We start from the raw sequence: 14,305 nt of genomic DNA, 5'->3' as shown, positions 1-14,305 counted from the left end.
CCACTTTTAGATGCCTGAGTTTGTCATACAAAATCCCCCTATTAACATTACACTCTTTACACTGCCAGAGGATATGATTAACCATTTTTTTGACCTTGCATGTCTCACACAGCCCATCTTTGAGTTTATTAGTTAAGGCCAAATTACTGTTTAAACCACAGTGTCAGGAAAGTATTTGAAGTAGAGCTACCTCACTCTTTCTCTCGGGTTCTTGCAGTACATCAGCATTTTTGATTCTAAGGCAGACTTCATGAAATCTTTTCCTTCTGGTTTCTTTTATTCATACATCTTGCTACTTCTTTCTCAGTTCATTTTAAAAAGATTTTTAAATCCCTGTTTACTTAGGAGGATCTTTGTCAATTTTTTTTTCACTTTTACAATGTTTTTAGCTACTTTGTCTGCCACCTCATTTCCTGCTATCCCACCATGTGCTGGGATCCATGCTATTTCAATGTTTACTCCCATCTGCGCCAATTGCTAGTAACAATATTTAATTAATTATATCATTTCTGCTATCTGAATTCCCATTTTTGATTGCCAGCAGGGAATCTGACAAGATGACAATGGAGGTAGGTTGCACATCCAGTATAATGTCAACGTTAGCACTGCTAGCTCGGCCATCAAACAGTTTCGAAATTTGATAATCGAATGGATTTCTTTATTCCATGTGTTGGGACACAGAATGCTGTCCCCACTCTTCTGGTTTTCTTATCTTTAGACTCATCCATAAATATTTGGTAATATTTCCCCATTTTATCACATAGATATTGATTTGCTGTATTTAACACATTTCACTCTCCTTTCCCCCTTTTAATTTCATTATACAGTTCCACATTTATATCATGGTGGCGGGGCATGATTTTCCACCTATGATGTGCGTTCCCATGGTTATATATGCTAATTTCTTATAGGTATTTCTTTTGTCTTCATGCCTTTCTCCATACTTTAATCCTATTAACATAGGTATTTGGGGTTTTTCCCCCCATGTTTTCCACTGAATTCCCAGTATTCTTCATATATTTGTTTAATGTTTCTATCTTCCCTGTTGATTTTTGTCCAAAATTAAAGGCTAATAATTTTGTTCTTAATGCTACAGGCATGTCATCAGCACCTCTCCGCATTATTCAGAAAGAGGTTGTAAGGGAGGCATCATGTGCAACGCGTAATGCCTGGGCTTGGCTGAGTCTAGCATCCTTAGGTTTGTTTTTGATGCTCAAGTAAACATTTGGCATCAGTACTCAGTGACTGGTGTTATTAATGCTCTATAAAGCATTACCCCTGCTTTCATATCAGTGCCCTAGGTGACTCTGGAAATCCTTTTAAGTATATTGAATTTACCTTTACATTTATGTACAATATTTTCCATGTGATTCTTCCATGTTAGCTTGCTATCACACTGAGGAATGTGTAGCTTTTAACTATACCTATTTGCTGTCCATATATAGTTTACAATATTTTTTAATTTTCCTATTAGTGAATATCATTCCTTTAGTTATGAGAATTGAAAATGTAAAGCCCCAGGTTTTCCCAGTCCATGCTTTTCCTAAATGCTTCATTGATTTGCTTCTCAGCTATTCCCTGGTTTCTGTTTTGAGCCCATATGCCACAATCATCTGCGAACTTGGATATGCCTATTCCTGCACTCATCCTTTTTAGGAGATCATTTATCATTATGCTTAATAAGATAGGACTGGTGACACTCTCCTGTGGAGTGTCATTTACAATTGTATATATGCTAGGTTAGGCTTTCCCTATTCTGACCCGCAGAGTTCTTTTATTTAAGAAATCCTTTATCCACCTCTATATTCTTCCTTTCATGCCCATGGATGCTATTTTATGCAATAAGCTTTCTCTCTACAACATACCTTATGATTTTTCAATATCTAGGAAACGTATATATTCTTTATTTCTCCTACATTTTTGTGCTTCCATCTTCACTCTTACTATATGATCAGCTATACTCCTCCCCCTCCTGAGCTCACTCTGCACATTGTCTTTAAGTCTATTTCTCTCTAGTTATGTTGTTAATCTTTCAGTCATCATTCTTTGCATGGCTTTACTCATACATGAAGAAAGAGCAATTGGCCTGTATACATCAGGTCTTGCTTGCAGCTAACCTGGTTTCTACACTGGGACTACAACCACATGTTTCCACTGCATTGGTAGCTCACTTTTTCCCCATCAGCATTAGCAGTCTTTTCAGATTCCCTTCACCCAGGTGTTTTAGCATTTTGTTACATATGTTATCCTTACCTGGTGCAGAGTCTTTTCCCTTAGCTACAGCTTTTTGAAGTTCCCCCACATAGAAGTGTTCATTTAATAACTAATATCATAGCCTTATCTTCATCCCACCTCTTCCAGTTCTCATGATTCTTCAAAAAATGTTTTCCTCATGTGGATTTCTATTCTCTGATTTTCACCATTATTAACGTTGTGGAATATTTCTGCTAGGGGTTCTCTGTTTTTCTTCATAAGAGCTTTATATCCCTCACCCTGTTACAATGAGCCCTGGTGTACAATTACTCTTACCTTGTATTCCATTCATTGTCCTAATCTGCTTATATACCTGTGATGTTTTAGGATCTTTATTTTCCCATAATACTTTCTCCAGCTTCCTTTCTTTGCTTTTTTAATAGTCCTTTGTGCAATTGCCTTGTTTATTTTATATTTCATTAAGTCCTCACTATTCATTGTATTGTTTACTTTCTTATATGTTTTGTTCCTTTCCTTAATTGCTTTTGTTACGCTCCTCATTCCACCATGGTACTTGTGTTCTACCTTTAGGGTGACCAGATAGTTATACCTAAGATAACTTTGCTGCCATCATGGTTCCCTTAGTTATACTACTACTAAGGGTATGTCTACACTATGAAATTAGGTTGATTTTATCAAAGTCGATTTTTAGAAATCGATTTTATACAGTCCATTGTGTATGTCCCCACTAAGCGCATTAAGTTGGCAAAGTGTGTCCTCAATACCGTGGCTAGCATCGACTTACGGAGCAGTGCACTGTGGGTAGCTATCCCACAGTTCCCGCAGTCTCCGCTGCTCATTGGAGTTCTGAGTTAAGTTCCCAATGCCTAATGGGACAAAAACTTTGTCAAGGGTGGTTTTGGGTACATATCGTCAGTCACCCCTCCCCCTTCCCCTCCCTCTGTGAAAGCAATGGGAGACAATTGTTTCATGCCTTTTTTCCCAGGTTACCCATGCAGACGCCATACCATGGCAAGCATGGAGCCTGCTCAGCTCACCGCTGCTGTTGTGAGCATTGTAAAAACGTCACGCATTATCCTAGAGTATGTGCAGAACCGACCTAAGAGACGCCAGCACGAGGCCGATTGTGATGAGGAGATGGATGCAGACATTCCTGAAACACGGGCTCTGGCAATTGGGACATCATGGTGGCAGTGGGGCTGGTTGATACAGTGGAATGCTGATTCTGGGCCCAGCAAACAAGCACAGACTAGTGGGACCGCATAGTGTTGCAGGTATGGGATGATTCACAGTGGCTGCAAAACTTTTGCATGCGTAAGGCCACTTTCTTTGAACTTTGTGTTGCTTTCCCCCACCCTGAAGCGCAGGAATACCAAGATGAGAGCTGCCCTGGCAGTTGAGAAGCGAGTGGCGATAGCCCTGGGGAAGCTTGCAATACCTGACTGTTACCAGTCAGTCGGGAATCAATTTGGAGTGGGCAAGTCTACTGTGGGGACAGCTATGATCCAAGTAGCCAATGCAATCACTGACATTCTGCTATCAAGGGTAGTGACTCTGGGAAATATGCAGGTCATACTGGATGGCTTTGCTGCAATGGGGTTCCCTAACTGTGGTGGGGCTATAGACAGAACACATATCCCTATCTTGGCACCAGACCACCTTGCCAACCAGTACGTAAACTGCAAGGGGTACTTCTCAATGGTGCTGCAAGCACTGGTGGATCACAAGGGACGTTTCACCGACATCAATGTGGGATGGTCGGGAAAGATGCATGACACTCGCATCTTCAGGAACTCCAGGCTGTTCGAGCAGTTGCAAGAAGGGACTTACTTCCCAGACCAGAAAATTACCGTTGGTGATGTTGAAATGCCAAAAGTTATCCTTGGGGACACAGCCTACCCCTTGATCCCATGGCTCATGAAGCTGTACACAGGTAGCCTGGACGGTAGTAAGGAGCAGTTCAAGGAGGAGGCTGAGCAAGTGCAGAATGGTGGTAGAATGTGCCTTTGGATGTTTAAAAGCTCGCTGGCGCTGTTTGCTGACTAGGTTAGACCTCAGCGCAACCAACATTCCCATTGTAATTGCTGCTTGCTGTGTGCTCCATAATATCTGTGAGAGTAAGGGGGAGATGTTTATGGCAGGGTGGGAGGTTGAGGAAAATTGCCTGGCAGCCAATTTTGAGCAGCCAGACACCTGGGCGATTAGAAGAGCACAGCTAGGCGTGCTGCTCATCAGAGAGGCTTTGAACACCAGTTTCATGACTGGCCAGGCGACGGTGTGTCATAAATATAAAGGGAAGGGTAAACCCCTTTAAAATCCTTCCTGGCCAGAGGAAAAATCCTCTCACCTGTAAAAGGTTAAGAAGCTAAAGGTAACCTCGCTGGCACCTGACCAAAATGACCAATGAGGAGACAAGATACTTTCAAAAGCTGGGAGGAGGGAGAGAAACAAAGGGTCTGTGTCTGTCTGTATGCTGCTTTTGCCAGGGACAGAACAGGAATGGAGTCTTAGAACTTTTAGTAAGTAATCTAGCTAGGTATGTGTTAGATTATGATTTCTTTAAATAGCTGAGAAAAGAACTGTGCTGAATAGAATGGCTATCCCTGTCTGTGTGTCTTTTTTGTAACTTAAGGTTTTACCTAGAGGGATTCTCTATGTTTTGAATCTAATTACCCTGTAAGGTATCTACCATCCTGATTTTACAGGGGTGATTCCTTTACTTCTATCAAAAGTCTTCTTGTAAGAAAACTGAATGCTTTTTCATTGTTCTAAGATCCAAGGGTTTGGGTCTGTGGTCACCTATGCAAATTGGTGAGGATTTTTACCAAGCCTTCCCTAGGAAGTGGGGTGCAAGGGTTGGGAGGATTTTGTGGGGGGGAAAGACGTGTCCAAACTACGTTTCCCAGTAAACCCAGTTAAAGTTTGGTGGTGGCAGTGGAAATTCCAAGGGCAAAGGGTAAAATTAATTTGTACCTTGGGGAAGTTTTAACCTAAGCTGATAAAAGTAAGCTTAGGAGGTTTTGGTGCAGGTCCCCACATCTGTACCCTAGAGTTCAGAGTGGGGGAGGAACCTTGACATGGTGTGACAGCTGTGTGTGTTTCTTCTTGCTGCAAACCCGCCCCTTTGTTGATTTTAATTCCCTGTAAACCAACCACCCTCCCCCCTTCGATCACAGCTGGCAAAGTAAATATAGTTTTGAAACCATGCATTCTTTCTTTATTCATTTAAAAAAAAAGTGAGATCACTGACAAGGTAGCCTGGGTGGGGTGGGGTACGGGAGGAGGGAAGGACAAGGCCACATTGCATATTGTAGCCACACTACAAATCAAAACTGTTTGAATGACAGCCTTCTGTTGCTTGGGCCATCCTCTGGAATGGAGTGGCTGGGTGCCTGGAGCCTCCCCTCGCCCCCCCCCCCCCCCCGCATTCTTTGGCGTCTGGGTGAGGGGAACTTGTGGAGGAGGGCAGGCGGTTATACAGTGGATGCAGTGGGGGTCTGTGCTCTTGTTGGCTTTCCTGCAGCTCCAACAGATGCTTCATCATGTCCATTTGCTCCCCCCATTAGCCTCAGCATCGCCTCTAGCCTCTGCTCTTCGCGCTTACTTAATGCTTTCCTGGCCTCTGCCACTGAATGCCTCCATGCATTCAGCTGTGCCCTATCAGTGCAGGAGGACTGCATGAGCTCAGAAAACATGTCATTGTGAGTGTGGTGTTTTTCGCCTTCTAAGCCACGATAACCTCAGGGACGGAGATGATAGGGGGAGCATAGAAACATTTGCATCTTGGGGGAGATAAAAAGGGAGAATAAAATTTAAGATATATTTCTGAGAACAAAAGGGAGGCTCTTTCACAGTGAATCAAGCAATTCACAGGAGACAGCACATGTGCTTTAGGTACAAGGTCACATTTTGCCTTTTATATTGCGCGCCTGCCAGTATGGTGACACATCACACATGGTTGGGCAACAGAATTTGGTTTCCAGGCAGCCATGGTAAGCCTTTTGGTATGCAGGGTTGGCTTCTTCCGCCTTCATAACCTGTGGGAATGGTTTCAAACTGCAGTGCCCTCCTTTCCCATAGCAAGTAATGCTGGTTGGGTTTCACATTTAAAAGGAGGGGCTGCGGTTTTTGGGTGGACATGCAGCACACACCTCCTTCTGCCCCACCGCATGGCTATTCTCCGGGATGATCCCTTTTAGCCAAACACAAACAACCCAGCATGAATGGGGTCCTTTTACTGTTCCCTTACAAAAATTCCCCTATCTCAACCAGGTGACCATGAATGATATCACTCTTCTGAGGCTAACACAGAAAGATAAAGACCGTATGTTGCTTGAATGTGACCAAAACCCAGGACCATTCGCTGCCATGCTTTGTGCTGCAATGATTCCAGACTACTTGCTACTGGCTTGGCATGGTAAAGTGTCCTACTGTGGAGGATGAAATAAGGCAGCCCTCCCCGGAAACCTTCTGCAAAGGCTTTCAGAGTACCTCCAGGAGAGCTTCATGGACATGTCCCTGGAGGATTCCTGCTCCATCCCCAGACAAGTTAACAGACTTTTCCAGTAGCTGTACTGGCCGTGAATGCATCCCAATTCTTCAGGGCAAATCAAACATTAAACACTATTGCTTTTAAACCCTGTACTGTAGTTACAAATGTGCACTCACCAGAGGTGCCTTCTCCGGCTTCAGGGTTGGGGATGAAAAGGTCCTGGATGCTGGGGAGAACGGATTCACCGCTTGCCTGCTGCACATTCTCCTCCTCCTCCTCTTCCTCATCCACAAAATGCTCCTCCCTGTTGCGTGAGACTCCCCCTTTGCAGGTGTCCATGGACAGTGGTGTAGTAGTGGTAGGGTCCCCCCCCCCCCAGAATGCTATGCAACTGATCATAGAAGTGGCATGTATAGGGCTCTGACCCGGAGTGACCGTTTGCCTCCTTTGTCTTTTGGTAGGCTTGCCTGAGCTCCTTAACTTTCACACGGCACTGCTGTGTGTCCCAGTTGTAGCCTCTCTCCACCATGCCCTATGCGATTTTGGCATATATATTAGCATTTCTTCTTTTTGATTGGAGTTCAGCCTGCACAAATTCTTCTCCCCGTACAGCAATCGGATCCAGTGTCTTCCTTTCAGTCCATGTTCTCAAAGATGAAAATTTATTTTGAGTTGGAATCTCAATAGCGTTTTACTTTACATTTAGTTTCTTCACCTCAATTTCAAGATACATTTACGTTTTTCTTAACTATAAAGAAAGGTTTTTCCTCACTCCCAGTTCATATTTCTCCATCTTGCCTATAGATGCTATATCCTAGGATTCTGAAATCTAGTTTTTCTATTAAACCTGTTTCTCGTATGCAAATATTATCAGGTTTATTAGCCTTATCGAGGATATTTTTATTTAGTTCCTGTCCATGTGCTATTAGGCTATGTGCATTACAACAATAAATAGTACCATTTTATTTATCTTTTACTATTTCCTTCTCTTAAAAAAGCAAGGAGTCACTCTACTGATAAATTACTAACACATAGGTACTTTTCTGCTGCTTTAACTATAATTTTCATTTTCTCTTTTTCCCTGTCTGTGATGTGCAGTTTATTACCTCAGTCATAAAAGCTATAAACCTCTCTTTGTCTACACATAATATGTCTTCTCCTATTTTCCCCTGTATCACTCATATCCTTTGATTTATTCTATTGTGTTTATCTCTTTCTCCTTACTGAGTTTCCTTTCCTCTTCCCCGTTTGGTCTTAGATGCATCTTATTAGCTTGCACACATGCTATGCTATTTGTAATTTTTGTATCTCTCTTGATTGCTTTGCTGCCATAGAACCACCGTATGCTGCACTATGCTTTCTTGAACCACAGTTGCTTCCTTCCACAAAATTGTCATAGGAGTGCTCCCCTCCAGATTTACTGCATCTAATTTTCCCTTTACATATATTTGCCACATGTCCAAACATTTGACATCTGTAGCACCTCACCAAGGCTGGAATATATGGTTTGGTTTAAAAAATGTGGTATCCTATTGTTACCCTATCTGGAAGAATTTCTCTTTCAAATGCAACAAGCACAGCTGTTTGATGGCTTTCTTTCCCCTGCTCTCTCTTGCTAATGAGCGGCTTATCATCCCCTATGCTTTACTTCATCTTCTGTCATTTCGATTGGCACCCCATTTATAAACTCCTCTTGTCTCCATCAGATACTTAAGCAGTTGGCAGCTTACTTTCAGTTTTCCTAGCATTTTAACCTCTAATAGTTTCTCCACTTGATCTTTGTGTTTGCATTCAATTAATAGATCTCCTCATAGCTTTCTACCTCTTTCTATGTCTCCAGAACTTTTTAAAATTTACTCCGCCAATTCAGAGGGTTTATATCCCCTATCTTCACACCCTTGACTAGTGATTTCATTATAATTTCTAGTGTCTTGGAACTCTCTAACCCACTAATCTAGTCCCTTTGCCCCCTCTTTGACTCCCTCAGGGATCTGATGGGCAAGATCCCCTGGGAGAATAACATGAGGGGGAAAGGAGTCCAGGAGAGCTGGCTGTATTTTAAAGAATCCATATTGAGGTTACAGGGACAAACCATTCTGGTGTGTAGAAAGAATAGTAAATATGGCAGGCGACCAGCTTGGCTTAACAGTGAAATCCTTGCTGATCTTAAATACAAAAAAGAAGCTTACAAGAAGTGGAAGATTGGACAAATGACCAGGGATGAGTATAAAAATATTGCTCGGGCATGCAGGAGTGAAATCAGGAAGGCCAAATCTCACCTGGAGTTGCAGCTAGCAAGAGATGTTAAGAGTAACAAGAAGGGTTTCTTCAGGTATGTTAGCAACAAGAAGAAGGTCAAGGAAAGTGTGGGCCCTTACTGAATGAGGGAGGCAACCTAGTGACAGAGGATGTGGAAAAAGCTAATGTACTCAATGCTTTCTTTGCCTCTGTCTTCACGAACAAGGTCAGCTCCCAGACTACTGCACTGGGCAGCACAGCATGGGGAGGAGGTGACCAGCCCTCTGTGGACAAAGAAGTGGTTCGGGACTATTTAGAAAAGCCGGACGTGCACAAGTCCATGGGGCCAGATGCGTTGCATCCGAGAGTGCTAAAGGAGTTGGCAGATGTGATTGCAGAGCCATTGGCCATTATCTTTGAAAACTCATGGCAAGTGGGGGTAGTCCCGGATGACTGGAAAAAGGCTAATGTAGTGCCCATCTTTAAAAAAGAGAAGAAGGAGGATCCTGGGAACTACAGGCCAGTCAGCCTCACCTCAGTCCCTGGAAAAATCATGGAGCAGGTCCTCCAGGAATCAATTCTGAAGCACTTAGAGGAGAGGAAAGTGATCAGGAACAGTCAGCATGGATTCACCAAGGGCAAGTCATCCTTGACTAATCTAATTGCCTTCTATGATGAGATAACTGGCTCTGTGGATGAAGGGAAAGCAGTGGACATGTTGTTCCTTGACTTTAGCAAAGCTTTTGACACAATCTCCCACAGTATTCTTGCCAGCAAGTTAAAGAAGTATGGGCTGGATGAATGGACTATAAGGTGGATAGAAAGCTGGCTAGATTGTCGGGCTCAACGGGCAGTGATCAATGGCTCCATGTCTAGTTGGCAGCTGGTATCAAGTGGAGTGCCCCAAGGGTCGGTCCTGGGGCTGGTTTTGTTCAATATCTTCATTAATGATCTGGAGGATGGTGTGGATTGCACCCTCAGCAAGTTTGCAGATGACACTAAACTGGGAGGAGAGGTAGATACGCTGGAGAGTAGGGATAGGATACAGAGGGACCTAGACAAATTGGAGGATTGGGCCAAAAGAAATCTGATGAGGTTCAACAAGGACAAGTACAGAGTCCTGCACTTAGGACGGAGGAATCCAATGCACCACTACAGACTAGGGACCGAATGGCTCGGCAGCAGTTCCGCAGAAAAGGACCTAGGGGTTACAGTGGACGAGAAGCTGGATATGAGTCAACAGTGTGCCTTTGTTGCCAAGAAAGCCAATGGCATTTTGGGATGTATAAGTAGGGGCATTGCCAGCAGATCGAGGGACGTGATCGTTCCCCTCTATTCGACACTGGTGAGGCCTCATCTGGAGTACTGTGTCCAGTTTTGGGCCCCACACTACAAGAAGGATGTGGAAAAATTGGAAAGAGTCCAGCGGAGGGCAACAAAAATGTTTAGGGGACTGGAACACACGAGTTATGAGGAGAGGCTGAGGGAACTGGGGATGTTTAGTCTGTGGAAGAGAAGAATGAGGGGGGATTTGATAGCTGCTTTTAACTACCTGAAAGGGGGTCCAAAGAGGATGGCTCTAGACTGTTCTCAGTGGTAGCAGATGACAGAATGAGGAGTAATGGTCTCAAGTTGCAGTGGGGGAGATTTAGGTTGTATATTAGGAAAAACTTTTTCACTAGAAGGGTGGTGAAACACTGGAATGCGTTACCTAGGGAGGTGGCAGAATCTCCTTCCTTAGAAGTTTTTAAGGTCAGGCTTGACAAAGCCCTGGCTGGGATGATTTAATTGGGCATTGGTCCTGCTTTGAGCAGGGGGTTGGACTAGATGACCTCCTGAGATCCCTTCCAACCCTGATATTCTATGATTCTATGATTCTTCACTATCATTTTTGTCCCATGTCTTACATTTTCCCTCTTTCTCCCCTCATAAAGATAAAAAATTGGGACAGAACCCCTGAAATCACCTTGTCCTTCACTCCTGACTCTAGAGGACTTCCATGATCCTCTAGAGCTATAAGAAATTAAAACAAACAAGCTGGATAAATACAGGTGCATTTACATTTGCTTCTTTGCCCCATTCTTATGGCTCTGTAAACATAGAGAACCCTTTGATGAAACTGGTTTGAAACACTGGTTCGATCTGAACAATGCAAATGTGCAGAAGCACAGAGAGAACAAGTGTGAGAGTGCCATAAAAGTGCTCCTCTTGATCATGATTTCACATGAAAAAATTTGCAGCCCGCTTATAAGATGACCCTAGTGATCAGAAGTAAATGCTTCCAAGTTGTTATCTAGTGTAATTACTTCCTATGAAACATTCAAAGGACACTTCCTTTTTCTCTCTGCTTCCCTCAACTGGATATCTTTAACAAGATATTCTTCTTTAGCTTCAGTTTTCAGAGGCAAATTCTATTATCTATTTACCCTACACTTGAGTGTCTAACTCCCACTTTAATTTTGCCATTCTCATATATATTTATCCACATTTTCACTGTGATTTCAGAAGAAACGTGACCAGGAGTCTACAGTTGGAGGGTGCAGTCTCTAGATTTAATTGTATTATATTTGTATCTTTCTGTAACAAAGTGGCTTGCCCTGAGGCTGGAGAACCTGGGACTCAGCCAACCCTGATTATAGAATGAGCCCCACCTGAGGAGAATCAGGCAATTCCCTAAAAAGAACAGATGGTGGCTGCAACAAATGGAGGAGGTGTAGGGAGTTGTAGTAAATGGGAGAGGGAGATATTGTAGGAACAAAAGAAAAATAAAAAAAGCCCTTGCAGGACTATGGCACTGGGAAGCTTGGAGGGTAAAGCCCAGTGAGCTCTGTGAAGAAGAAACCCTGACTGTGTTTTGGGTTGGATGTGTGTCCCTAATAAGTGATAGAAGAAGAGCTTTGGAGGTGAGAGAAAATGTCAGAGGTAAGTATGGACTTTCTCTTTGTGTTGTTGTTTAATGGATTTTAGTTTGGGACTCTAGGCTGTAGTAAACCAGTTTTGGTATTAAACTAGCCCTAGGCAGGGATACTGTTAACCAGAGAAAGGGCCTGAAGAGAGGGGAAAATAGGTGGGGAGCCAGCAGAGGTACCACTTCACCAGGGGGCTCAGTAAGCAGCAGTCTTGTTATACACATAGATGCTTCATAACCATATGAGTGTGTTTATGTATGCAGACAGTGCACATGCAAGTGTAACCCACATACCTCCTGGGTGTGATGTTATGTTCCATCTCGTGGCACCAAAACCACTAGGCTTTTAGCCCACCAGTAGGCTTTTAGCTCATGCAGTAGAGCAGGGGTGGACAAACTTTTTGGCCTGAAGGACACATCAGGGTTGCAAAATGATATGGAGGGCCATGTAGGGAAGGCTGTGCCTCCCCAAACAGCCTGGCCCCTGCCCCCATCCGCCCCCTCCCATTTCCTGCCCCCTGACTGCCCCCCTCAGAACCCTCACCCCATCCAACCCCCACCCTGTCCCCTGACCGCCCCCTCCTGGGACCCCACTCCCTATCCAACCCCCTCTTCCCCCGTCTCCTGATTGCCTGCTAGAACCTCTGCCCCAACGAACCATCCCCTGCTGAGAAAGGCAAGTTATTTTCTGTAGGAAGACTTCAGAGGTGGTTTGAGGAAGAAATAACAGATTTTGTGCCTGGGCAGGATGGATGACATTGTATATCTGGGGGAACTGGGGTTCCTTAAGCAGTTTTCACATGAGAGATCAAAATAGGGGCTGTGCAAGTAGCAATAATCAAATGAAACATACACAAGAATCTACCCTTATTAAGCAACCTCCTATCATAAAGCACTAACCCAAATGCAAATCTGATCTATCTTTACTAGAAAACCATCTCTGTTAAGAAAACAATTCTTGTCTTAAGTGACTACACAAAGGATTTAACAAGAGTTCTCCATGGATCATTCTAATAAATACTTACATGAAAGTTCCAAAGTTAAAATTAAGAGGGAGCTTAAGCTCTGTCACAAGATGACTGGCCCTTTAAGGGGCAAGAGGTCAAGCTCCACCTGTGATTCATTTGGCCTTCCTACACAGGTGGGGAAAATGAATTGTAGCCATAGGAGGCCTGGAGATAAGAGAAGCTTCCTGAGAGGCAAAGGGGAAGAGGGCTGATACTGTTAGCCTGCTTGCTAGTCACTTTCAGCCCTGGTGGAGGGGGAGCAGGGTTGAAAGCTGAGTGAGTGCTGCAGCTGGCCTTAATTAGTAGTGTAGACCCCAGAATGATGCATGTGGGACTCCTGATTCAAGCAGAGAGAGCCTATATGAGTTAGACGTAAGGCCATGGAGCTCCTGACCCAAGGAGAGGAAATCTGTTCAAAGTATCGCATGGTCCCAGAACGAGGGCTGGGGGACCTCCGAGTCAAGGGGAACAAGCACAGGAGTTGAGGAGTGAAGGGAAAGTTTCTTTTCTCATAAGAGACTTAATAAACATAACCCCACAAAGTGGGGAATCTTAAAGTATTCTGGCTTGGGAGAGAGTTCTTACAAGAGCCAGGAGGGGGAGTGGAGGGCAGCACACCTCAGGACCGTGTTGGGCCACAAGAGGGCTGCTTGAGATGGCTCCTGTTATGCTACATAAAGAAGCTCAAGTCAAGGATAATATATTTTGAATAAATTTGTTTTTGTTTTACTTTCTTTAACATTTTCACTTGTTAAATATAGATGCACCTGTAAGCAATTTTGTAAGTAAAGACTTGTACCAATTGGCCAGCATGGGGATGTGTGCCTATCCAGCTGGAACACTGACTGCTTCTCCACTTCTATATTTTATTGTTAAATAAATTAAATATTTGGGAGTTTTCAAGTATCCTGTTATAGTGAAATAGTTTTTTTTTCCCCTCATTAAGGAGACCTGGACTGTGGGTTTCATGGGGATTGAAAACATTCAGTTAGCCTCATGAGAGATGCTCAGCACTTGGCAGGATTGGATGCTTTAAGCAGAATTTCACTATAATAGGAGAGGGCATAATATGCTCCGGCCCAGGGAGTGGTAGCAGTGCCTGTCTTCTGCAATATTGTGGCTGTTGGCAGTCTGAAAGCCAGTGTGCCTATTCCCTTTTAACCAATTTTCTTTTTATTATTTAAAGGACGAGCTAATCATTGGTCGGCAATCATTGGTGGTTCTCACTCCAAGAACTATGTTCTTTGGGAATATGGAGGATATGCCAGTGAAGGTGTTAAACAAGTTGCCGAGTTGGGTTCCCCAGTAAAAATGGAAGAAGAAATTCGACAACAGGTGAGTGTAATAAAAATAATTATGAATATCTTTAAAAGTAGCTTAGCTTTCACTTGGCATTTGACGTGTACAGCAATGTCATTGCACTGAGTAGTTTTGAAGAGGACAAAC

At 43.5% G+C, this 14,305-nt stretch overlaps 1 protein-coding gene across 1 annotated transcript in view; it reads left to right on the top strand.

Moving 5' to 3' along the window:
- The window catches only part of SPON1 (spondin 1), a 316,618-nt gene that overhangs the window by 104,961 nt on the left and 197,352 nt on the right, over nt 1–14,305 (top strand). Inside the window, exon 6 of the mRNA XM_073347696.1 lies at nt 14,046–14,194. Within this exon, the coding sequence (XP_073203797.1) occupies nt 14,046–14,194 (149 nt within the window). The remainder of the gene's footprint in view (nt 1–14,045; nt 14,195–14,305) is intronic.

The sequence above is a fragment of the Lepidochelys kempii genome, chromosome 6 (genome assembly GCF_965140265.1).
Source record: "Lepidochelys kempii isolate rLepKem1 chromosome 6, rLepKem1.hap2, whole genome shotgun sequence".
NCBI classification, from domain to species: Eukaryota; Metazoa; Chordata; order Testudines; family Cheloniidae; genus Lepidochelys; species Lepidochelys kempii.
The sequence above is the reverse complement of the archived record's forward strand: the minus strand, read 5'-3'. Positions and strand labels throughout refer to the sequence as shown.